The 26,355-nt window shown below is 45.1% G+C and overlaps 1 protein-coding gene across 1 annotated transcript in view; it reads left to right on the top strand.

Moving 5' to 3' along the window:
- The window catches only part of LOC135221723 (G protein-coupled receptor kinase 1-like), a 613,113-nt gene that overhangs the window by 584,279 nt on the left and 2,479 nt on the right, over window positions 1-26,355 (top strand). The window contains exon 15 of the mRNA XM_064259512.1: window positions 1,457-1,701. Within this exon, the coding sequence (XP_064115582.1) occupies window positions 1,457-1,701 (245 nt within the window). The remainder of the gene's footprint in view (window positions 1-1,456; window positions 1,702-26,355) is intronic.

Here is a 26,355-nt window from a genome sequence, read left to right on the forward strand (position 1 = left end):
CCCTTATACGCGGACTTGTAATACGTGTTAAGAGTCCGTGTATAATTTTCAAGACTATACAAACAGCTTTCGAACCCTTCCCGGGGTTCGAAAGCTTTTTGTAAAGTCTTAAAAATTATACACGGACTCTTAACACTTTGTATTATTGTGGACCCATTAGAACATTATTATTATTATTATTTTTGTGGAGGTTTCATCACAGCTTCCACAGCAGTTGTTAGGACAAAGACCAAGAGAGACAAGGTCTACCCAATTGGCTGGGATTGCTTCCCACTTAGGGTAATTATGTAGGCAATGACATATCTTAGAGGTACCTGCTCATTATGGCAATTCACCACTGATGCAATAAAGAGGTAGACAAAGCTTCACCTACATGGGGGATCTGGGAGGGAATTGAGCAGATATTGTTGGCAATTCACCACTGATGCAATAAGGAGGCAGAAAAAGCTTCGCCTTCATGGGGGATCTAGGGGGGAAGTAAGCAGATATTGTTGGGACTAAGCTGTTAACTTGGAATTCTTCCATTTTCTTGTTATTCATATTTACAAATTCAATGTATGTAATTCATCCACATACTGAATCAGTCTATAGCTCATTTGTTATATCTACATCTATTCAGGATGGGAATACAACTATTCAGGATGGGAATACAAAAAGACAATTAGTTCTGTTTAACCTAAGGTTTTGACACTATAGTCTTATACTTGGTGCAGCAAGAGATGAGTGTTGCCAAGTAGCTATTACCCATTATAGAAATAATTACATACCTATTCACACTATAGTAAATCTTGCCTTGAGCCTTCACACTATAGTAAATCTTGCCTTGAGCCTTCTCGCTTGTATACAGTGGCAAGCCAATAGCACAAATGCAGTCTTGCAACCATGGCGACAATTCCATATCCTGCTGGCCAGTATTGAATTTTTGGAAGCATAGACTGTGTTAAGTGACTTACTGCCTACCTGGTGGATGGGTGGAGCCTCATGACATCATATTATATTTACATCATGAATGGTTATTGGGTCCTTTTCTGTGATTTTCTCGGTTCCTGCATCAGCAACTTCATTTTGCTCTATAAATATCAAAACAATCAAACTTAGGTAATATTAGTATACTTGCAAAAATTAGGTACGGTTATAAAATATACACTTGCCAACTTTCACCTTCATCCAATTCTTTGATAAAAATGTGCTGCAAAAAACTGTTTCATCGGCTCTGAATCCCTTAGTAGGTACACAAATCTAGGTTGTAAAGTGTAGTATTAGTATCAACTGCCATAATAGGAAAATCAATAGTATATGTAAATGCTAAGAAAATTTGAGCTTTTTATTGATATTCAAGGTGTTGTAAATCAGTGGTCAAAGAGAACAAAATTTGTTTGGAGTTACCATCAAAATTTTTTAAATCATACAGTTTATTATCATTACTTCATATGTTTGCATTATTTCATTTTTACAGAATCAGACTGTATTATCCATGGTTACATAAAGAAATTGGGTGGACCCTTCACATCTGCATGGCAAACTCGGTATGCTAAGCTGTATCCAAATCGTGTTGAACTTCATTCTGAGTCCAGTTCGGGAAAACCTGAGCTTATATTCATGGACCAGCTAGATGATGTTTCTTCTGATTTTGTTCAAATTAAGGGAGAAAACTGCATAGTGCTCAAGACCAAAGATAGCAAGATAGTTCTAACTAATCCTGTAAGTATTCATTAGAACTAAGTCATTCTGTTGTATAATAAACTGCTGTACTGTTATAGACAAAATTCTAAATATTAACTCAGAAGATGTATTGTTTAATGTACATCCCAGCCTTTGATATACTTTAGTACAACAACCCTTTCTTTATTTATGACACATACTTGTGTTAAAATATACTGTGCTAATGTTCATTAGTAAAGATAGAACCCTTACCAAACAAAACAAAAAAAACCACCTCTCTTGCAAAATAAGCCTTCAAAAATTACAAAAAACAGAATTTTGCAATATTCTATGGTAGAGAAGTCACTTAAAGCCAGAATGCAAAACAAAAAGAATGGGGAAAATAATTCTAATTACTGCAAATGCATCTGCAGTAACTTCAGAAAATGTGTGGGAAAAACAAAAGGGTTAATGGACTACTTAAGATTTGGTAGTGCTAGCAAAATTTAATTTGTCTAGAAATAGTGAGTTTTGTTTGGCTGTTATTGAAATGCTTTAAAATTTAGTGCTCTGCTTACGAAATCTGGTAAACCAGTAGACTTTGAAATAGTTCAAAAATTCTGAAGCATTATATAGACTTTTAAGTAGTTAAAAAATTCTGAAGCATTATACGTACTTTACTTCAGATACCAGACTTGGAAATGCAATAAAGGGATTTTGACGAAGGAAAAATCTATTTCTGGGGAGAGACCTGTGTCGCCCGGTGAAAAGGTCCTTCTAGCCTCTTTTCTGATATAAATACTTTCTAAATATACCAGAGAAAAGTTAGCATTAGTATGCAGAGGTTAATACCCTCGAGCGAGCACCCTAAGGGCGTCGTGTATAAAGTTCAGGGTGTGTGGATGCCACTAACACAGGTCTCTTGCCATTTAGATTATTCCCCTTCAACATCCCCCATATCGGGTGCGCCGCTAATCCATTATCTTTCAGCACATATTTTAGCCTAATCCAATATGATTTTGCATTACCAAATGGTTTTTAATGGATAATTTCTGACAATGTAATACCATAAACAAAAATAATTTAATACACTAAGTAAGGCTAAAATAAAAACTAGAAAATTTTTAAAATAGGCTTATTGTTACATTACATTTGCTGTGTACATTAAGTCAGTAAATGAAATAAACAAAAATTATTTATAATACAATACAGTATAATGTATAAGTATAATGATATACTAATAGTACTAATAGATTAATCCATTTAAAACACTATCTGTTAATGAAGAAAAAATCTACTTAAATATAAGAGCAGTAGCACTTAATTTATATGTGCCATTTCTGGGTTTGACCTATGTTCGCCGGTGAAAAGTTCCTGTAGCTCACTTTTCTAGTATAAATAGATTCTAAATATACAAGAGAAAAAAGCTAGCATGGTATGCTGAGGTTACTACCCTCGCACGAGCACCCTAAGGGTGTCGGGTATAAAGTACAAGGCGAGTGGAAGCCACTATTCACAGGTCCCCTGCCAATTAGAGGATTCCTTTCCAAAATCCCTCTCATGGAGAGAGCTGTTGCAAAGGTCACTCCTTCTCCCTCGCTCCCGCTACTTCTACCCGACCCGAGCGCCATCTTCATTCCTGTTTTAGACAAAGAACTAATTCCACACTGTTTTTCTTGCTCTCATGTTTGGTGATTTATCGGTAATTAATTCGAGATGGCATCTTCTGATCTTCCTCCTTCATCGAAGTTGAGTACCCCAATTTGTATTTTTGTAACTTGTACAGTTGCGGGGCTTCCCAAATTAGCCTTCGGCCCTGTAGAAAGGTATTGCAGGGCCATCGGCGTGCCCGCCATTTCATGAGCATCAGCATCAGAATGCATGGAATTTTGGTACACGTATTTCGTCTAGATTAGCATAAATCAAAAGATTTTGTGCATTAAATGTACCTATTTTATGTGTTCAAATGTTATTATTAGAATTATTGGTTTGTAGAGGTGCCGAACGCGCTCATGACATACCCTGGGGTAAGTCTGAGGTTAGACAAAGGTTGTTTAAAATATATTACCCCCCCCCCCCTCCCCAGCTCAAGAGCGCGTTCGTGCCTATCTCGATATAATATTAGTATACCACATGTATTTGATAGGCTATTAGCAGTTTATCGTGAGGTAGGGACGAGAGAGTTAGAATTTCTTTCTCTCTTCCCAACGTGATTTTGCATGAATTAATTTCTTACGAACCAAATAGATGTAAATATGACAGTAGAATTAATTTCACTGAAGAGGTGGGAGAGTTGCCCCCCCCCAGTCAAGCCTAAGTAGACTTATAAGGTAGGTTAACTGTCCCTAACCGGTACCCTTTATGCCTCTTCCCCTGATGGTGCTAAAGTGCTTCAGGGGAGGATATCAATGATAGAGAGCCCCTCTCTCTCTATTCATATTATTGGACCTATCCTTCCGACCAATCTGAATCGAAAAAATTCGAGTTTATTAGGTTTGGTTGAGGGCTACTGTCCACATAGTGATGTTGTAGAGGAAATTTGGCCTAACGGTCCGAGTCTGTAGCGATCTCGGACGGTCAAGCTAGATCCATATCGGGTATTCTCCCTAACCATAAAACCCCCCTTGCAACTCTTCCAGTGCCTCATTATCAATTATACTTATTGATTTTATTGTCATTAGACAATGCTGTATCACTGTATTGTAAAAAGTCTGGTTAGTGTTCGTCTTGGCCTAGCCTCCTTCGGTATAACCTTTAGTAGTAGGCTATGCCTCCCGATCGAGAGCCACGCCAACCGGTTGCTGTACCAACCATGACGGGCCACAGGCCCAGTCGCACTACCACCCCTGCGGTAGTAGTCCACACAACCGCTAATAGGTGGCCATCTCTGATCGGGTAGGTGGCCAGGCGATCACGACCGACCACCCCTCATACCAACCCCCCTTCCCCCCCACCCACTTCCAGGCTCGGCTCAGCCAGACCTTTATGACTCACGGCATTAGTACTCTTAGTGAGGAACGGCCGCTTGAGTTTCATTTAAGTGGGAAGGGAGGGGGCGAGTGTGGGGGTGGGGACATGGGTACTAGATGTAATTTTATGTCTCCGAGCATATAGTCCCCCGGAACCATGCCGGCTGACGGACATGGCTACGGGTTGTACATATATAGCTCCGCCGCTCTGTGGTCTCTTTCTCCGGTCTGCCCCTAGCCACGGAATTGGGATAGGAGTCTTACTCCCCTCTCCCCCTCGATAGAGGTAGGCAACTTCAGATACGGAATTACCTTTCCCTGATCCGCCACCTCGGTCCGTTCTGCAGGCAGTGTTTAGGACAAGGAGAAACGAGACTTCGAGTGGGCTAAGCTTGGGGGACTGTACAGTGGACATCTCCGGACCCTTATGGGTACCGACGGACATGACTCACCCTCACATCCGCCACCAGTGTTGCAATAAACTTGCCATAGCTCAGTTCTCAATCTTGGGAGATCATGTAGGCATCTACGTTAATACGTAGCCTTCTGGTCTGGCCAACCATATAGAGTCGAGGTTCTTCCTCTTCCCAGGTCCGGTGGATATCAGATCCCAAGTATAGACTTACATTGAGCCCCAGGAACGGGATCGGGAGCAGGCAGTTATATCTAAAGATATTATTTTATATATTCAGTGAATTGAATTTGTTAGTGAGTAAGGCTTGAACCATTATCTAGTTTAAGTTGCCTGCCCTCACCAGAGTTCGCTCCGCCCTTCCTTGAGGCTGATACTCATTAATAATTCAAATTACAGAAGGTAGGCTGCCAGTCGACGGGGTGCTCCGCCTCCCTCGGCGAGACTTAGGGGCATGAGGTGTGCCATTCTCATGCCAACTGCTCGGTGCCATTCGACGGCGAAGAGGGACAACCCACCTACATGGTCTGGCACCCGAAGGCATGCACCGTTTGCGATGAGATGGTGACTCTTCTCGTAGATGAGCGGCTAAATATCTTGGCTACATTTTCATTATGAAAATTGTGATAAACCATATAGAAAATTGTTTACAAAAATGGTTTCCTATGTCTGGAAGGTTAATTTCCTTTTCCTCTCCAAGAGATGGCCGAGACAAGACCGCTAGGACGGACCTGAGGCGCTGGGTCTCCGGCTATGGGAGGAACGCGCCATCAGGGCATCCCTACATCCTTGATGCCAGCCTGGGCTCCCTTCTGTTTAAGGGGTCACCCTCGACGTTGGTCCCAGCTCATCTGGCGGCACCCATCATTGACGCCATCCAGGCGGAGACGGCACCCCTTCCGGAGGACCAGGAGGACTTGATGGCAGATGTAGCAGCCATCAATATCCATACAGAGCCCATGGCCGTTGAGGAGGAGGTAAGTGGGGAAGTAAGTGAGGCAGGTAGTCTCCTTAGTCCTACTCCTTCTTCTTCCTCTTCTTTCCGGGGCTTCTCTAAGCCTGCCCCTACTTGGGATGGTTCACGGTCGGTCCATCCCAAGGTAAAATCTGTAAGACCGAAATCCCTGCCCAAGGGATCAAAGCCAACTTCGTCAGCGGCGACTGAGTCGTCTCCAGCCCCACAGCCATCGACTTCTTTTGCTAAGTCGCCTGCAGCCAAGGATTCCCTCCCCCCCAAGGGGTCGAGATCTAAGTCCGCTAAATCCAAGGTGACGGAGTCCGGCGTCGACCATGAGCTTCTCGCTAACCTTCTATTGTCGAAGGTTTGGGAGGCAGTAGATGAAAGGTTTGAGTCGTTACGACTCGCCTCCGGATCTGAAGTCTCCGGTCAAACAGTATCAGACTTGGTGGCCGAGAGGATCAAACCATTAGAGGACATGATGTCCGGATTTCTCCACTCCGGATCTCTGGCGCTGGCGATGGTGGTGCCGGATGCCTCTAAGCTTTCCCCCTTCCATAAAAACAATCTGTGGCAGCTTGCTATGCATGCCCTATACTCAGATGGAAAGCTAACAATCGAAGGGTGCGGGACCCGGGCACTGGAAGACTTTGAGCTCTTCCCGAAAGGTCTCCAGTTTCCCTTCCCCGGGTTTGTCAGACTAGCGGAGCATGCGCTAGTCAGAGTGGAGAAGGTCCCAAAGGAGACAGTGATCTTCCCGAGGGACCAAGCCCAAGCTGTTTGGGCGCGCACCCTCACCGAATGGGACTGCGTTAACACCAGGTTGATGCCTCACAAGGGTGCATTTACCATGTTTGTGACCCTGGATCAGGTTCCGTTGCCCTGCACTGACAAGGTAGCAGAACTAACTCTGCAAGCTATAGCAGAGGACAAACCCCTCCCGGCACTGAAAGAGACAGAGGCTACCTCTCTTCTCTTTCCCGCAAGTAGGGAGTTTTGGAATGAAGCTCCGGCCACGTTTACAGCAGGTAAACTGGACCCAGATTGTGCCTCTACCTTGTTCTCCGAGAAGCTGCCTAAGATTCCGGAGAATTTGATTAAAGCAGAGTATGAGGCAAGAACGAGACTAGCAAGGTCTATCAGTTCCATCACTTCGGCAGAATTGCTTGCCACTACATACCGGGACAAACAGGTATTCCAGGTCTTGACAAAAAGTCTACTACAGACTTTCCAGTCAGACCTTTATGACTTTGGAATGGCAAGGCGAACTTGCAGAAAATACGTCCTGGCGGAGGCTTCCATAAGGCATGAGCCTAACAGATTAATAAAGGCATCAATCTGGGGAGAGAACTTGTTCCCTCAAGCAGAAGTGGACAACCTCTCTCGAGAAGCTTCCAGGGCCAACCAGAGCCTCCGGGTCCGGTGGGGACTTCCCTTCAATTGGAAGTTTGAGGCACCCGGACATCAAACTAGAACTAAGAAGAGGCCAAGGAGATACAATCCATACAAGCCCTCTCGACCACAGACAATTGTCCAGGCGGTTCCAGTGTCACAAGTTGGTAAGCCCTCGACATCAAAGGCTCAGCCCCAACAGCAGTTTGTTCTGCTACAAACTCCGCCGGCCCAGCAACCCTCAACCTCCACAGCCATCATAACCTCCCCAGCCTTTAACCCCGCCTATGAAGCTAGAGAATCATTTCGCAGCTACAACAGGCATGCGGGTAGTAGCAGGGCCAGAGGTGGCTCCCGACTACGAGGTGGCTCAAGGGTTAGAGGTTTCCGAGGAGGCAGAGGGTACAAACCTGCAACCAACCAGTGAGAGCCCGCAGGTAGGAGGGAGATTATATCTCTTTTGGGACCATTGGACCTTCAGTTCATGGGCCCACAGTATAGTCTCCAAGGGCCTGGGATGGAAGTGGAAGAAAGGGCCCCCACCACCAATAAACTTCTTTCAGATCCCAATAGCGGACCTGGTAGAATATACCAAGGATCTCCTACAAAAGAAAGCCATAAAAAGAGTGAGGGGACTAAAATTTCAAGGACATCTGTTCAGTGTCCCAAAGAAGGACTCGGACAAAAGAAGAGTGATTCTAGACTTGTCAAGGCTCAATTCATACATTCTTTGTGACAAGTTCCGCATGCTGACGGTCTCGCAGGTGCGGACCTTACTTCCCCGTGGGGCCGTCACCACCTCTGTAGATCTTACAGACGCTTACTGTCATGTCCCGATAGCAAGGAACTTCTCTCCGTACCTAGGCTTCAGGCTAGGAAACAAGGCTTACTCATTCAGTCATGCCGTTCGGGCTCAACATTGTGCCCAGGGTATTCACCAAGCTAGGAGAGATGATAATCAACGAACTAAGAACCAAAGGGATTATGTTAGTAGCCTACCTAGACGACAGGCTCATTTGGGCAGCCAGTGTCGAGGAATGCCGCAAATCGACAGCCAAAGTAATAGAACTCTTGGAGTTTCTGCGCTTCCAGATAAACTAGGAAAAATCTCGGCTGGACCCGGCTTCCCACTTTCAATGGTTGGGAATCCAATGGGACCTAATAAAGCACAAGCTATCTCTTCCACCCAGGAAAGCCAAGCAGATAGCAGCGGCTACCAAATAACAGACATCCTACTAAAAGCCAGATTGAAGGATATCAATCGAGTCTGGAGGAAGAGAGCCAACATCAATCTCAGAGACAAAATTTCAGTAATTCCACCTATTCTAACAAAGAGGCTTCGCCCATCGATGAATCACAAGAATAGAATCTGACCAAGGCAGTACCACTGCAATTCCCTCCGCCGTCTTTGACAATTCATACAGACGCGTCACTGAGTGGCTGGGGGGGGGATATTCACAATACAAGAAGGTTCAGGGGACATGGTCGGATACGTTCCGCCAGTTCCACATCAATGTGCTAGAAGCTATGGCAGTTTTCCTGAACCTAAAACGACTAACTCCGGCCAGGAACAGTCATGTGAGAATAGTCTCGGACAGTCTAGTGGTGGTACACTGCATAAACAGAGGGGGTTCCTGGTCAAGCAAACTAAATCACGTGCTGATTGCAATATTTTCTTTAGCGGCGAAAAATCATTGGCACCTGTCATCACCTCACCTGGCAGGAGTCAAGAATGTGTTTGCAGACACACTTTCCAGGACAACTCCGCTAGAATCGGAGTGGTCTCTGGACAAGAATTCATTCCGGTGGATTTGCAAACAAATCCCGGACCTTCAAGTAGACCTATTCGCCACAGAAGCCAACCACAAGCTGCCATGTTATGTGGCACCCAACCTAGACCCTCTAGCCTATGCCACAGATGCGATGACCATAGATTGGAACAACTGGCAGAAGATTTATCTATTCCCTCCGGTGAATCTTCTGATGAAGGTCCTGCACAAGCTATGATCTTTCACAGGACAGGTAGCATTAGTGGCACCCAACTGGTTTCTGCTTCTTCTAGAATTGAAGCTCCGACCCAAACGGATCCCTCGCCCAGAACTGACACAGATAATACAAACTCAAACTGTGTCAGCTTCCTCAAGAATTTTGAATGCCCTAACTTTATGGACTTCATGAAGTTTGCAGCCCAAAAGGACGCGAGTATCGATCCACTTAACATTGTATTTAAGAATCGTATAAAAGAGAATCAACGCTCAGGCAATATGATTCGGCAAGTCAAAAAATTGGCCAAATTCCTGAAGGAATCAGATGCTCATAAAATGACCACGAATCTGGCAATTTCGTTCTTTAGAACTCTCTTTGAGAAAGGCCTAGCCGTCATGACAATCAAGTCAGCTTTGAAGAAAATTTCTCAGGTTGGCTTTAGTATTAACTTGTCAGACGCATACTTCTCCTCCATTCCAAGAGCATGTGCCCGCCTGAGACCAACTGACCGCCCACATATGGTCACTTGGTTCTTGAATGATGTACTCAAATTAGCCTCAGATACTAATAATGAGGCATGCTCATATATAACCCTACTAAGAAAAACTTTATTCCTAATGGCTATGGCCTCAGGTGCCAGAATATCTGAACTCCCAGCTCTCTCAAGGAATCCAGACCATATAGAATTCCTCCCGTCAGGGGAAGTACTACTATCCCCAGACCGGAGGTTCCTGGCTAAGAATTAGGACCCACAAAATAGATGGGCTCCATGGAAAATCATCCCTCTGACACAGGACACATCATTGTGCCCTGTCACTACCCTTAGATCCTTCTTAGCCAGAACTTCCGCAACATCTTCAGGTCCCCTTTTCATTAGAGTGAAAGGTGGCACGATTTCTCTTAAAGGTATTAGAATGAATTTCGAAGACCTGAAGAAATATACGGGTTGGAAATCTCCGGCAGTTTTTAAGCGCCACTATTTAAAGAACTTAGAAGCCCTTAAATTCCCAGCAGTTGCTGCAGGGAGCATAGTCTCCCCCAAATAATGAATCTATCAATCTTCTCCTTACCCTTTACTTTCTTAATACTCTCTCCTTCCTGCCTGCCTCGCTCGTACTCCCCACCAAACCTCTCTCCTCCAGGTCGGGAGGGCCTGGGCGTCATCCTGCCGCTGAAACTTGTATATAGAATGTTTGGTCCCTGATTGTCCTATGGACCGGTCTGTACATACCCCAGAAATGTGATATTGCCTTGGATACCCTGTTCAAATTGTATGATATCATGATGTTATTACTAGTTCTAAGTAATAGTTTTAAGTCTTAGTGTAAGTAGTAAGTAAGTTCATTTAATTTTAAATGAACCTAGTGTAAGTAGTAAGTGAGTAAATTTAATTTGAATTGAACCTTAGGTTTCATTAACTCCTTCCTTATAAAAACTACTTAGTATCTAGTAAGCTTGGATAGGCATTCTCTGATACCTTTTCACTGGCGAACACAGGTCGAACCCAGAAAAGGGATTTTGACGAAGGAAAAATCTATTTCTGGGGGAAGACCTGTATCGCCTGGTGAACCCAGCCCTTCTAATTAGATTCCCCCCCTTGTACCAATCCAAGCCAGGGGGTCTAAATCCAGGAATGCAGATGGCGCTCGGGTCGGGTAGAAGTAGTGGGAGCGAGGGGAAGGAGTGACCTTTGCGATGGCTCCCTCCATGAGAGGGATTTTGGAAAGGAATCCTCTAATTGGCAGGGGACCTGTGAATAGTGGCTTCCACTCGCCTTGTACCTAATACCCAACACCCTTAGGGTGCTCGCGCGAGGGTAGTAACCTCAGCATACCATACTAGCTTTTTTCTCTGGTATATTTAGAATCTATTTACACTAGAAAAGTGAGCTACAGGAACTTTTCACTGGGCGACACAGGTCCTCCCCAGAAATAGATTTTTCCTTCGTCAAAATCCCTTATTTACAACATCACACACTAAATGTAATCTGAAAAACACCAGCCAACTCACTCATTCTCTCTTCCACACAATCATCTTAGGTAAAATACAAACTGTCCCACCATGGGCACTGGATGAGCTACAAGGACCTGTGGGCAGTGTCCTTCAGGTAAAAGGAAGTGAAAGTGGTTTGCTGAAGCCAGGAACCAGCATTCAAAATCCTATGACGAGACAAGTTCTTCTTCAATACTAGAGAGGAACTCGTGCTCTGCCCTGCACAGACTCTGTGACAGAACTAGCCGGTGAGGAATATGCCTGATTAATCACCTCACACAGCCAGAATGACATTGTGTTCTTGGACACCTCCCTCCTGGACTAGCCTGTCCTAACAAAAAGTCTACGACACCTAAGCCTTAGGGGACAAGTCCTTTTTAGATAGCAGCGCAGAGTTCTGACAGGACAAAGTAATAATTCCTGTAGATTGCTGTCCACAAACTCATTCAGTGAGGGAATAGAAAATGAGGCAAATCTGTCATCATGCACTAAGGGATTCTGAGTCGTAACCACGAAATCCAGGTCAAATTTGAAGACCAAAGACCCTCAACCCCTGGTGTGTTTTATGTCATAACTCAGGCCATGAAGCTCTCCAACTCTTTTCAAGGAACCCAAGGCCAACAAGAAAACTGTTTTCAGAGTCAGATTCATGTCTGACAATCAACGTAGTGACTCAAATGGAATATGAGTGAGACTATTCAGGACCAAAGTAAGATCCCACATCGGATCTTACTTCTGTTTGGTAAACAGAATTGTTTGAAACACCCGAACAACGAGATTTCCCAGGATGAAGAGATGTCCACGCTCTTCAACGCAGAACCAACCCCAAGGGACGACCTTTCTCATCACTGAGAAAGATCAGGAAATCTGCTATCTGCTGAACAGAAGCTCCAAGTGGAGAGAAACCCCGTCGACAACACTTATCACAGTATACGACCCACTTGCCCAGGTAAACTGCTGATGAACCTCTCCTGAACATCTGGCCTGCAGCTTTGCGAGAAAAACCTCATGCTCGCAGGAGACACTTGATAGTCTTCAGCCGTGAAGAGATAGAAATTCTACCAAGTGGTGAAACTTTTCAACATGAGGTTGGCAAAGAAGGTTGTGCCATGGGGAAACTTGTCTCAGAACCTCTGACAGAAGGAGCAGAAGATCTAGGAATCACTCCACCTGAGGCCAAAGAGGTGCCACTAAGGTCATCCTGAGATTTTGCAAAGTTCCTCGTTGGACAAGTAGTTTACGTGCTCGCCTACCAATTCAACAGTCCCGAGTTTGATTCCCCACTCTGCCAAGGTGGAGTCAGAGAAATCTGTTTCTGGTGATTAGAAACTAATTTCTCGGTATAATGTGGTTCAGATCCCACAATAAATTGTAAGTCCTGTTGCTAAGTAACCAATTGCTTCCTAGCCACATAAAAATATCTAACCCTTCAGGCCAGCCCTAGGAGAGCTTTAATCAGCTCAGTGGTGTGGTTAAACTAAGATATACTTAACCGAGTTTTTGAGAGCTCATTACCCTATTCAGGACCTGACTGATCAAGCAGAACGGAGGGAAGGCATTAATCTCAAGATTGTCCCAAGGATGCTGTAGAGCGTCCTCAACCAGAGCAAGAGGATCCGGAACCATCGAGAAGTATACCTCCAGCTTTCTGTTGAAGCAAGTGGTAAAGAGGTCTAACATGGGTTTTTCCCAAAAGTGAAACAGCCTGTCTGCTTCATCCTGATGCAGACACTTCTCCATACCTAGGACTTTACTTCAACGACTTAGCTTGTTGGCCACCACATTCCTCCTGCCTGGAATGTACCTGGCTATGAGCTCCACCAAGTTTTCGATCGCCCACTGTTGCATCTTAACTGTCAACAAGTGGAGTTGGCGAGACACCCCCCCCCCCCACCACCACCACTGTGGAGTTGTCCAACATCACAATGGCAGCATGACCCCCTACCCTCTCTTAGAACTCCCAAAGACCTAGGAAGGCTGCTTTCAACGCCAACATGTTGCTGTGAAGCAGCTTGTCCTCTGCACTCCAAACACCTGAGGCCAGGGAGATGCTTGAGATAAGCACCCCAACCATCGATGAAGGGGGGTGAATGTAGAGGGACTCCTACCATAAGATTCTGGTCGTCTAACTACCAACAAAGGTCTCTTCTGACAGAGGTACCTGCTGCTGAGGGAAATCTTCCGCCAGGGACCAGAACACCTTCAGCCTCCACTGCAGAGAGTGGAGGTGGAGTCAACCGTGAGGGAACAGCTTTTCAAGAGACAACAAGATCCCTAGAAGAAGCTGCCGCTGGTGAGCTGGCTGTTCGGTGACAGGAAGGAGCGTGCCAGAGACCTGAATTTCTGAAACCTCTGGTCCGACAGAAAAACCTTCGATGCTGCCAACCTACAGACACCCAGGTAAAGAACCCTCTGGCTGGGAAGCAAATTGGACTTCTCCAGTTCTACCACAATGCCTAGGCTCCGACAAAACTGAAGAAAATTATCCCTATCCTGAACCAGCTTCTCTCTGGAACTTACCAAGACCAGCCAGTTGTCGAGGTATCTCAACAGGCGAATCCCTTGAGCATGATCATGCCCACATTGAAACTAAGGTGAAGACCCTTGTGAACACTTAAGGGGCTGTAGTCAAGCCAAAGTAAAGGACCTTGAACTGGAAGACTTGCTCTCCAAGGCTGAAGGAAAAGAATTTCCTGGACAAAGGGTGAACTGGAATCTGGAAGTGTCTAACAAGTCTATTAACAATAAAAAGTAGCTTTTCCTTACTGCTGCCAAAAACATCCGGGGTGTCTCCATCCTGACCCTCATCCTCCTGATGAAGTTGTTTAGTGTGGAAAGATCTATCACTAGCCTCCAGTCGCTCATAGCCTTTGGCACCAGGAAAATCCAACTGTAAAACCCCAATGAGGGACATGTACTTCCTCCACTGCGCCCTTGTCCAGCATCCTCAACACTCCCTCCCAAAGGCAAAGTACTTTGGAGAGCCTGAGCATGAGCATAAGTTAGGTGGAGGAAGGGTCTGTTTGAGAGAGGGGGAGGAAAGTCAAAAGGTAGTAGATACCCTACCCAAAGAACATCTACTACCCACTTCTCCAGTCTGTGGAATTGCCATGTGGCTGAATGGCCTGGCAGGCATCCCCCTACCCATGGCAACAGGAAAGGAGTGGTGCCCTCTCTATCGACGACCCACTGCCCCTTCCTCTAGCCCCCCCCCCCTCTTCCTGGCTTGTAGGGGCAAGCTGAAAGGGGCATTGCTGTTGCTTAGATTTAGATGGAGCAGGAGACTGAGGAGCCCTTACAGACATCGAACCCTTGTCCGACTTCCTCAGAGGAGACCGCCTACTCTGCCTTGGAGGAGGAGGTGGAGGGCAAGAGCAAGCCTCTGACTTCAAGACTGCCTGCTGAACCAGCCTATCTTTCATATCAGCACATCACCAGTTGATCGCATTTTCTAATTGTCTCCTCAGAAAGAGAAGCTGCACAGGAGGTTCCCCATTACAAAGAGATGACAAGGACTCAGAACCCACCGACCCTGCCACCTTTGACAGGGCCGCTTCCATCCTAACCAGAAGGTTGGCCCACAAACTAGAACTGAGGTGGCCCAGGTAAGAGATGGCCTTAGCACCAGACTGCAGCAACCTGATAAAGGAGGGCGAGCTAATGGGACATGCATCAGAGTGACACAACGCTATCCTGGCCATCGCAGTAGTCCATAAGTGTAGCCAGGACACAGTCTGGAAGACAGGAGAAGCAGTAGACTCCATAGCAGAGGCCTCTTGAGAAGTCAACGAAGGGCCCTCAGCCCTTACCTGATCCACAGTCAAGCCAGGCTTTAGACAGATCACGTCCAGCTTAAGTTGATGAGATATCAGTTGAATAATATTTGCTATGCCACACGAGAGGAGGGGGCAGAAGCTAAAATGACCTATTAAGAGAGCAGGGTGCCATCCCAACCTGAGACCAAGACATTAATGTGACGCAAAATTGATTGAGTATGCCCAGAACAAGGAAGCTCAAACGAAGCTCTAGCATCTTGCCTGTAAGGGTCAAAGAAGACCGAGTATGTGTACTCCGCCGCAGATTATTGAACTCGCAAATGAGATCAATAACCTCCAAAAAAGAAGACAGAAACTCTTGACTCTCCCCATCCTCTGGCTTAGGCAAAGGAGAGCAACGACACAAAACAGGAGGCATAGAAGGATCCTCATCCTTCTCTAAGGTGACTGAAGAGGCTTCCCTTGGAACCCAAGCCAGACATGACACCCTCCACCGACAGGACTAGGACCTTGACCAAAAGAAGATCCCAAGAAAGAGGGCTCAGGAACAATGTCGAGCAATGAATCATGTATGCGGCCTTGACGCAAACCATGTACATGCTTGTGCAACGAACCATGTACACGGCCATGTTGCGAGATAAAGAATGACACACTAGAGAACAATTTGCTAGAGACTGGTCTCGAGGAAGGTCCCCAACTCTGGAAGGTGAACAACACAAGTGGGAACTCCTTGGGTAATGAACCCCAATGAGGGACATGTACTTCCAGGTACATTCTAGGCTTCTTGGACACAGGAGAAAGGCTGGCCTTCCCATCATGCATAGGCAAAGAACCTCTACTAAGCTGGGAAACATTGTCCACAGCCTCATGATTCTCACTACAAACACGTTCGTTGGGAGGCATGAGGCAGAACAGGAACAACAGCCTCTAGAGACGAGAACACCTAGGTGTAGGATCAGCAACCTGAGCATTAGGCACCTTTGACCTCTTAATTGGAGCCTCATCATCCTTATGGCAAACTCAATCAGGTAGAGGCAACGGAGAATCAGCTTGAAGACTCTGAGGAAAGTGAAGGCCATCATGAAATGGAACACATAGTACATGTAAATGCAAGGGTGAGACATGTCTGGGCTGGAAAGATGGTGAAACACTCCTCTCACCCCGAGAAGACAAAGCAACAAAGTCCTTAATCCTCCAACGTCTGACCCGAGAACATGGGGGTGGGGGGAGATGGCAGAGGGGAAGGAGCCCTCCTTCTACGACGCTTTGTAGAAAGTACAGGATACTGATTACAAAAAACAGAGCCTCCTTCTATGACACTTCTTGGTAGAAAGTACTGATACCTCTCGCAAAAAAACAGAGCCTCCTTATACGATGCTTCTTGGTAGAAAGTGCAGGATACCTCCTACAAAAAACAGAGTCCAGCCTATCAAACATTGCTTGAAGGAACGTCTCTGATGGCTCAGCAAGCGACTGCAGAAAGTAGATTGCAGTGTCTTGGACCTTTTACGACCACAAATGTGGGGGTCAACATAAGTGATGGGTTTATATTAAAAAGAAAACATTTTAAATTAATTATTTGGATACTTACTAATAAGTTAGCTAACATCTCTGCACTGTTGGGTGTGACCAACATTCAAAATACATATACAAAAGAATAACACTTGGTTGACCCAGAATTTTTCCTGACCAACCTCTAATATGTGGGAGACTGGATAGGTTTCCACTTTAAAGGTATCCAAATAATTAATTTAAAATAAATTTTCATTATTTGGGATGAATCTTACCTACTGTTAAAGGTAGCTGACTAGCTCATTGAATGAGGATGGGGGGTTAGTATAGCCAGAGAAACTTACCCTCAGTAAAATAGGAAAAAGCTTCTAAACATTCTTACCTATTGTGTGATACTTCCTTGTAAGGCCCTTGTAGTGAGACTTGTTGGAGGATCCTTATAGGCATAAGGAACTCTATCACATAGTGACTCCTGCGCCAGAGTTGGAAGCCCAAAACTAAAGATAACAACCACCTTCAGTAATGAAGGTATATTCCCATAAACCAATGTGTACCTTATGCTCCCTGAATTCTTACCAGGATATCCTAATGGCCTAATGATAAGAGAGAAAGGAAGATCACTCTCATTGAGCTACGTTGACAACCATGTCAAGTGAATGCTTGATTTCCCCAACAGTCATATTTATGGACGAAGAGACCATTCTGAAGGAAGAACTTGCCCTATCCTTCTGAGTTGGTCTGCATTAATGTTGTTCTGCCTGGGATAAACTGTGGTAGAGGAATGATGTTCCAGGACTCAATTCAAAGAAGTTACTCTGCTAGCTTGAGCAAACCTCTCGATTTTCTACCTCCTAACCTCCTTATGTAAGAAAAAGTGTTGCATTGTTGGAGTAGACTGCAATCATCTTGTCTCTTAGTAGATGTTCCTCTTGCATTAGACCTTTCCAAATTGCCAAACTCTCCAGATTGTTTTTGTGCATCTTGCTCTCTTCCGCAATCCAACTCCTAACACACTGATGTTCCCCAGAATGTGAGGTCTGGAATCTTTAGGTCTAGAGGTAGACTCATGAACAGTTTTGACCAATCTCCCCACCACCAGAGAGAAGTTGAAAGATCTGAAGAAACTACCTTTGGCATCGAGTTTGGAAGATAAGACCTATTCTAAGAGTTCTTGAGGAAAAATTGCATTCATAGATGAGCTATATTGGCAAACTTCTCAAAGGAACCCATGTGACCCAAAATGGACAGCACCTCTTGGCAGGAGACTTTTCTAAAGGTCAAAATTTTCTCATCAGTAATAAAAACTTGGCTACCTGTCTGTTAAAAAGTCCAAAAAGAGAGTCAGTCTTCATCCCCAGGGAAATAGTTGACTTGGTCAGAAGCAGCATAAACTAGTCGACATAAATGAGGATCCCAGTGCAGAAGACAGTCCTTCACCCTCATGATCACCCGAAATGAGTTGGCGAGAACTAACCAGTCATCCAAGTATATAAGAACTCAGATTCCTAGCAGATGACTCCATCCCACCAATGATGCCAAAAAATTGGTGAATACCTATGGCACCATGCTCAGACCACAACCCAGCTTTGAATTAGAAGACCTTCCTTTTGAAGACCAAGCATAATGGGCGCTCTGGCACTGCTGGCGCTGCATACCGTTCTGTCTCCAGTGGGTACTTAACCGAAGTAGAAGACTCAGGAACCACTGCGTATACTGTCACCAACAGGAATTCATTGTCTTGAGAGAACTCTTGGGAAAATGAACGATCCAGTACTGGGCACTTGTTCACTTTCTTAAAGACAGAATATGTTCCTGAGTGACAGATGGTTGCTCAACTGAGGATGGATTCCTGGAAGAAGAAGAGTGCTTGGAAGCAGGAGCAAGATGTTTCTTCTTAGAATACTGTCCCTCTAACTTTGGATGGTCTTGTGAGAAGTGTTCAGGATTATCCCAAAAACTACACAACGGTTGTTGCTCTTGGGAATGTTCTTGGTACATCTTTTCAAAGGGTGCAATTTTTCCGGAAAACACCATTGGTGCCTTGGACTGAATTCCCCTGAAGTGGACAAACTGAACAAAAGGCGATGCACTTCCATAGGGATGCCTTTCCGGCGGAACTGTCAGCACCTGGAACGCATCAACAGGTCCGACTGAGGGGAAGACTGCCAGTGGGCAGACCCTCACTGACCTCCTTTGGGCTACCAGTTTGGCTCCTAGGTTTAGGGGAGTGTGCCAGGGAACTCTGCCTAGGAGAATCTGCAGGACAGACAGCCACCTCCTCCACTAAAACTTGACTTTTTTTAGTAATTTTATCCATTAGGGCCTTCACTGAAGTGCCTAACTGTTCCATACTGTGCACTAATAAACCACACTTTTGGTTAACTGGCAATAAAGAAAATAAAATGTATATCATAGTTTTACCAGACCACTGAGCTGATTAAAAGCTCTCCTAGGGCTGGCCTGAAGGATTAGATGTTTTCACATGACTAGGAACCAATTGGTTACCTACCAGTAGAGCCTACAGCTTATTGTGGAATCTGAACCACATTTAAAAATTAATTTCTATTACAGAAATAAACCAGAAATAAATTCCTCTAATTCCTTGTTGGCAGAGCGAGGAATCGAACCCGGACCTTGAGATCAGTAGTCGAGCACATCACCAACCGACTCTTCCAATGAGGAATTAAGGCTGGCAATAGGGTTGGAATTGTAGAATTGTGAGCAAGGGAGCTGGAGCTAGGAGCTGGTGTAAGATTGAGAAATGGGATTGGATGGAATAAATGACAGGTTCAGAAATGTCTTCTGCAACAGACTTAGCAGATTCCATACTAGCTAATGTTTTTTGTTACTGACTCTAGAACCTGCTTTCTTCTTTTTATCGCTATCTAACTTTGTCCAATGACTCTTCAAAGTCTTCCACATCTTGCTATCCCAATTCATCCATTCATTAAAAGTTAATTTCGGTTTATAAATCTGACCTGTGCAGTTCATGGATAGAGTATGTGGGTCACGACAGGCTTTTATTAACCTAGTATTGCAGCCCTTGCTACAATACCTAATACCTATGTGAACTAGAATCGAACATACCGACAAGTCAAAAGAGTCAATAAACCTAACAGTCCAAATAAGTAAAAAATTGTCAAAATCAGCAAATTGGGTCTGTAAAAACCTGACACTCACTAATTTGCCAAACCAGCTACCATTAATGAGAATACTTCACCAATTGCTGCACAATACAACCAGCTGAGAAGCTGGTTCCTCTCTAACCTGAAAGTGGGTGGGGTCAGTTGCCTAGCCGAAACATATTAGCACTCCCATGAATTTCCAAAATTCTAGCTGCTGACAAGTGAAACTTATAACTATGTAATTACTTGATAAGTTGCATATATAAAAGTCATAGCTATGTAATTACTTGATAAGTTGCATATACAAAAGTCAAAATACAGCCAAAATTAGCACAGCCACCGATTCACACTATATGAACAAGTAGCTGGCAAAAGAATTCTGACAAGAACGTAAACATTCCAGCACAATTTGATGGGTAACAGGTGATTATAGAGGCCATCCAGCTCAGCCAAACATTGTTCTTTTGTTTAGTTTGAATGATTCATGCTCTCAGTTTTATAAAGAGGGAAGCCAAAGAATATATTTTATGAAAAAGAAATTAGATTTTTGTTGCAAAAAAATTTCATCTCTACTGACACATTCAGAACATCATGATAAAAATTCTAATACCAAACGCGCGGTCTCCATCTTGAACCGTGTCTTCTTGATGAAGTGATTCAAGGTGGATAGGTCGATCACAGGTCTCCATCCTCCCTACGCCTTGGGCACCAAGAAGATGTGACTGTGAAACCCCGGAGACAGGCGCACCACTTCCTCTATCGTATCCTTGTCCAGGATCTTCTACACTTCCTCCCGAAGAGCCAAGAACTTCAGAGAATCTGGAGGATATGCCTTCCTGAGCTGTGGCTTGTCCGACAGAGGAGGAGAGAAGTCGAATGGCAATAGGTATCCCACCCGAAGGACATCTAACCCACTTCTCCGCCCCACAACTCTGCCACTTGGCCCAATGGCCCGCCAGGCACCCCCCCCCCCCCCCACGCATGGCACAGGAGAGGGAGAGGTGCCTAACCTACCGATGGCCCCCTTTACCTCTGCCCTTTGGGCCCATTCTTGGCGTAAAGGAATGGGAGTGAAAGGGACATTGGTCCTCTACCCTAGGCTGAGTCAAACGGGAAGGCCCTGCCGAAATTGAACTCCTCAATGGCCTACCAGGCGATGATCTTCTTGACTGCTGCTGGACAGGGGGAGGAGGAGGAGCCAGACATCTCCGAGGATGAGACTGTGACTTAGACACAGCCTGGTGCACCAGTCTGTCTTTGGTGTCAGCCCGGCGATGGTCTATCGCATTTTCGAGCTCAGTCCGAGGAAACAAAAATTGGAACTCCAACAGAACTCCGTTTCTCAATGCCAGCAAGGACTATGTCAACTGATCTTTCCATCGTAGATAAAGCCGCGTCTCTTCTAATCAGAAGGTTAGCCCACAAATTAACACTGAGGTGAGCATATAAGAAAATCCCGGCTTCAGGCAAATGACGTCTGGGTTAAGATGGAGTGACAGAAAAAATGCAGAGTTCGTAGCATAGTACTTCCTAAGTCTCGTGAGAGGCAGGGGTAGTAGCTTGGCAGAGCCTTTAGAGCGAAGCGAGCTGTCTTGGTCCGAAACAGAGGCATTAACCTTATGCAAGACCAACTGGACGTGCCCCAACAAGGGAAGCTGAAGAGATGATTTGGGATCCTGCGTAGCTCCCACCAAGGCTTCCGAGCAAGAAGGAGTGTAAGACGACCGAGCCTTAGTCCTACTTTCCAAATTGTTCAACCCTCAAATGAGATTGACATCTTCCGAAAAGGAAGACAAAAACTCTTGCATGTCTCCCTCCTTCTGCTCCAGCAACAGAGACCGATGATGAGAAGAATGTGTAGGGTCCTCTAAGGCACCTTCCTCATCAAAATTAACAGAAGGATCAGCAGCCAAACAGCCAAAAACACCAACTAACCTGTCTGGGCTGGGTCCACGCACCGGGTCCAGAGACTAATCCACTACAACACTAGGAACATCACTTCGCACTCCTCAAACAGATGACTCATTAACATGTCCGTTAATGGTCACAAGTGTGGCAGACATACAAACGTGAGTTGGAGAGGAATCCCGAACACTCGAGATCAAAGGAGAATCCCTCAGAGTCAAACTCTTGGAAGCACCAGGGAGAGGGCCAGGCAAACACTCCTGCTGCACCAACTCCGCGCTCACCACCTTCGACCTCTTGGCAGGCGCCTTGAGATCCTTACGGTGATGAATAGGTCCTGGGGAAGTAGGAGCACTTGCATCATGTGCACTGACAGGGGAGGTTGCAACACGCTCATGATGTCCACAGACGGGGGAGGTTGCAACATGCTTGTGTTTCGACGCAGAGGATGAAGCAGCCACTGTAGATTGCTCAAGGGAAGATACACTAACACTCTCTGAAACATCAACACTCTCGAGAACATGTCTGCATTGTTCCTCCTTCGTAGGCGAAGAAGAGCAAAGTCCTTAGCCTTCCAATGCTTGATATGCTGACATGGTGTAGAAGGGGAAGAGGGAGAGGAAGACAACACTGGTTTCTTATGCGATCTCTTCACAGGAGGTTGGGACGATGCATCACTTTCCTTCCAGTCCTCCCAGCCAACAAGACAGCCAACTTATCATCCAAAACAGAGTCCAACCTCTTAAGCACCGCCTGGCATATAACCTCAGACTGATCTGCAAGAGAAGGCTCTGATGGCATGGAAAGGAGATGCAGTGAACTGCCTTGCAGCGAACTGGGTGGCAGAGATGACATCACGGCTGAGAGAGGCAGTGCAGAGGAGACAACTGGGAGTGACGTCATTGAAGGAAGTGACACAACAACTAGTGATGACGTTACGGCTTCCCCTCGGTCTGAAGGGGAAGCAGACGCCACTGCCAGAGGAATATACGACTGATCCAGTGATGTCATCAATGGGGCTGACGCCGTGGCTTCCCTCTGACTCTAAGAAGTGGCAACAGTCACTGGCAGAGCAATACAAGATGGCTGACCTCAGCTACCCACAAAGACGAGGCCTGGAGGAGGGGGGAGGGCCTGGCCAGCCTGAGGAGTGGGATAGCGAGCCTCCATAAAGTGCGCTAGCAACCCCTCCAAGGACGGGGTACCCCCCTAGCCCGAGCGTCTTCCAAATCGCCGCCATCTTGGATGCCTCCGACTCTGGAATAAATGAGAATGATGAAAAAGCCTCCCCGGGACTTCCAGAGAATCAAATTAACTCCTGAAGAAGAAGGGGCGACATTACAAAAATCAGCCTGGAGCCCTCCCAATACTTCCAGCGACGAATCAATGGAAGAGAAGGAAGGAAACAGGCACAACACTACTATGGGGGGTGAATACTGCAGGAGACGAAGCATCAGGAAGAGGTGAAAAATCTTCCAATGAAGGAAGTCGAAACCCTCCGATGCTCTCTCTTGCTATAAAATTACCTCCACTGCTCTTTAGGCCACCTGTGGCATTCCGTGCAAGGATTCGTTATGGTACAAAAATTAGAACGGCATCTGCTACACATGATGTGGGGATCAGTTGCCGCCGAAGCCAAAAAACGAGAACACAGAAAACCTGGAATTCCAGGGCACACACGTTGACAAGGCCAAGAATGAGCAGAAGCCATAATATCAGCCACACACACACACACACTAAACACAAATGAAATGGGCAGTGAACTGGGTAAAGGCCTAGAGAGGTCAACCACGACTCTCGCCCAGGCAATTAAAGAAAAGACTGATGCAGTGGCGTAGGTGCGTGGTCCTTGACCACTTCACCCGATCTGTGCATGCGTTGCCAGGTATCACAAGATTCCTTGCTTTCATCTGCTTTTTAACCGGATCCAGCTAGGTGCTAGAAATTATCCTATTGTTAAGACTGAAGGTTTGTAGCTATGAAAAATACAAATTGTCTTAGAAAATTTGTCATTTTGGCAGCCAAGTAGGGGTTAGGAGGTGGGAAGTCCATATGTGTTAGAAATGGAACCATATCTTTCATTGAAGAAATTAACTTGCAAAGTATAGATCAGTGTAATTTTGCAGTTAACATAATGCTGGCATGAGGTATGTCAGTTCTGTGAAAAATTCATGCTCCAACGACCAAGAAACAGTGAAAGTGAAAAATACAATTGTCATCGTCCAATTTTTTCATAATCATTAGTACATTATTCATGAATGAGGACATTTCCATTTTATTATATTACAGTGCTACCTCAGGATACGAAATTAATCCATTCCGAGGTGGCCTTCGTAACCTGAGCTTTTCGTATCTTGAACCGCATTTTATATGTAAATTGCCTAATTCGTTCCAAGCCCTACAAAAATACCCCAGTAAATTTTATAATAAAGCTAAATTGACCAATAAACAATGGAATACAACAATTTGGACCATTTAATACCTAACTTAATACGTACTACTAATATGTACTACATAGTACCTGTAAATAGTGTATTAGTGTACATGGTATACAAGAAATACTGTACGTACGTATACAAAATGTGGAACTTTACCTTTCGAGTGAGGCTATCTCTGAAAGTAGCGACAGAGGAGGAGGACAAATGGCAGAAAATACGTACACTTAACTTTATGAAACACATTAAAAAATGTCAGGAAACATTAAGACTAAACTTTACGAAACACATTAACAAATGGCACAAAACCTTAACACTTAACTTTACAAAAAACTTAAAATAGATGTGTGTCTTTTTGATTTTTACATTTTTTTTTATTTTTTTTTACTTAACAGTTTTTTTTTTTTTTTTTTTTACAAAATTTCAATTTCTTGCCATCTTCAACTTTCTGTTTTTTCGTAGTATCACTTGGATCTTCCTGTTTGCTTACTTCTACTAAAGGCCTCTTTAAAAAATAACTATCCAAGGAAGATTGCTTCTGTCTACTTTTCACAATGTTCCTGAAACGACTCAGGCAAACGTCATTGAACTGCTGCGCAAGCATACGACCTGTGTAAGCCTTTTCGGGGTGTCTCTTTTCTACAAATGATTGCACCTTATGAAAAGCACCTAGAGAATCCTTAATTTCTGCCATTGTCATAGGGTCATCCTCCTCCTCCTCGCCGCTGCTAGAGAACTCTTTTGAACGACGTTATGTTGCATGGCCTTCAACTCCTTCAGATCATCCATTGTAAGCTCCTCTTGGTGCTCCTCGAGAGGGTCATTGATGTCGTCCTCGACAACGACCAGCCCCATGGACTTGCCGAGTGCAACGATCTCGTGAAGATCTGGTTGCAAAACAGTTTCAGGATCGTCAACTGTTTCTGAATCTGCACCAGCTTCACCCACGTCGAATCCCTCGAAGTCTCGGGCGGATACGGCATAAGGCCAGAGTTTCCTCCACGAAGAATTCAAGGTTCGCCTTGAAACCTCCTGCCAAGCTTGATCGATGATTCGGATGCATATTACAATATAGAAATGCTCCTTCCAAAATTCACGCAAGGTGAGGTTTGTGGTATCAATGATGTCGAAACATCTCTTGAAAAGATGTTTCATATACAGCTTCTTGAAGTTCGATATCACTTGCTGGTCCATGGGCTGGAGGAGAGGGGTGGTCTTAGGCAGAAGATAAAGAACCTTGATGAAAGAATACTCTGCTAGGATATCTTCCTCAAGGCCAGGAGGGTGAGCAGGGGTATTGTCCAACAACAGCAGACATTTCAGAGGGAGGCGCTTCTCTTCCAAGAATTTCTTCACTGTCGGGCCGAAACACAGATTACCCACTCGGTGAACAAAAGTCTCGTTACCCAGGCTTTCGCATTAGCCCTCCACATCAATGGAAGCTTCTCCTTAAGCACTTTGTGGGCCTTGAAGGCTTGAGGAGTCTCCGAATGATAGACAAGTAGGGGCTTCACCTTGCAATCCCCACTGGCATTCAAACAAAGTGCGAGCGAAGCCTGTCTTTCATAGGCTTATCCCTGGTTAGCTTCTTCTCTTCCTTTGTGATGTATGTCCGACAAGGCATTTTTTTTCCAAAAAAGGCCAGTCTCATCACAGTTGAAGACTTGCTGTGAACTGTAGCCTTCGTTGATCGTCATCTCGTCGAACGTCTTAATAAAGGCTTCGGCTGCTTTCGTGTTCGAGCTGGCCGCCTCCCCATGCTGCACCACCGAATGGATGCCAGTCCATTTCTGGAATTTTTCAAACCACCAATGAGAAACCTTGAAGTCTGGGGTTGGCGTCGATGTCCCTTCTCCTCCGTCGTCTTAGGCCTGGGCAATCAAATCGCCAAAAATAGTGCTGGCCTTGTGGCAGATTGCCATCTCGGTTATCGTATCGCCAGCGATTTCTTTGTCATTTATCCAGACAAGAAGCAGCCTCTCCATCTCATTGTGCACGTGGCTCCATTTGTTGGACAAAATAGTCACGCCCTTGGAAGGTGTAGCTGCTTTGATGGCTTCCTTCTGCTTAAGAATGGTGCCTATCGTTGACGGATTTTGGCCGTATTCCTTAGCGATCACACTCAACTGCATGCCAGCTTCATACTTCTTGATAATCTCCATTTTTGTCTCCATAGAAAGCATCCTCTTCTTTCCGTGAACTTCCGCAACTTTCTTGGGACCCATGACTACGTATACTATACATAATTAAGT

The sequence above is a fragment of the Macrobrachium nipponense genome, chromosome 3 (genome assembly GCF_015104395.2).
Source record: "Macrobrachium nipponense isolate FS-2020 chromosome 3, ASM1510439v2, whole genome shotgun sequence".
Taxonomy (NCBI): domain Eukaryota; kingdom Metazoa; phylum Arthropoda; class Malacostraca; order Decapoda; family Palaemonidae; genus Macrobrachium; species Macrobrachium nipponense.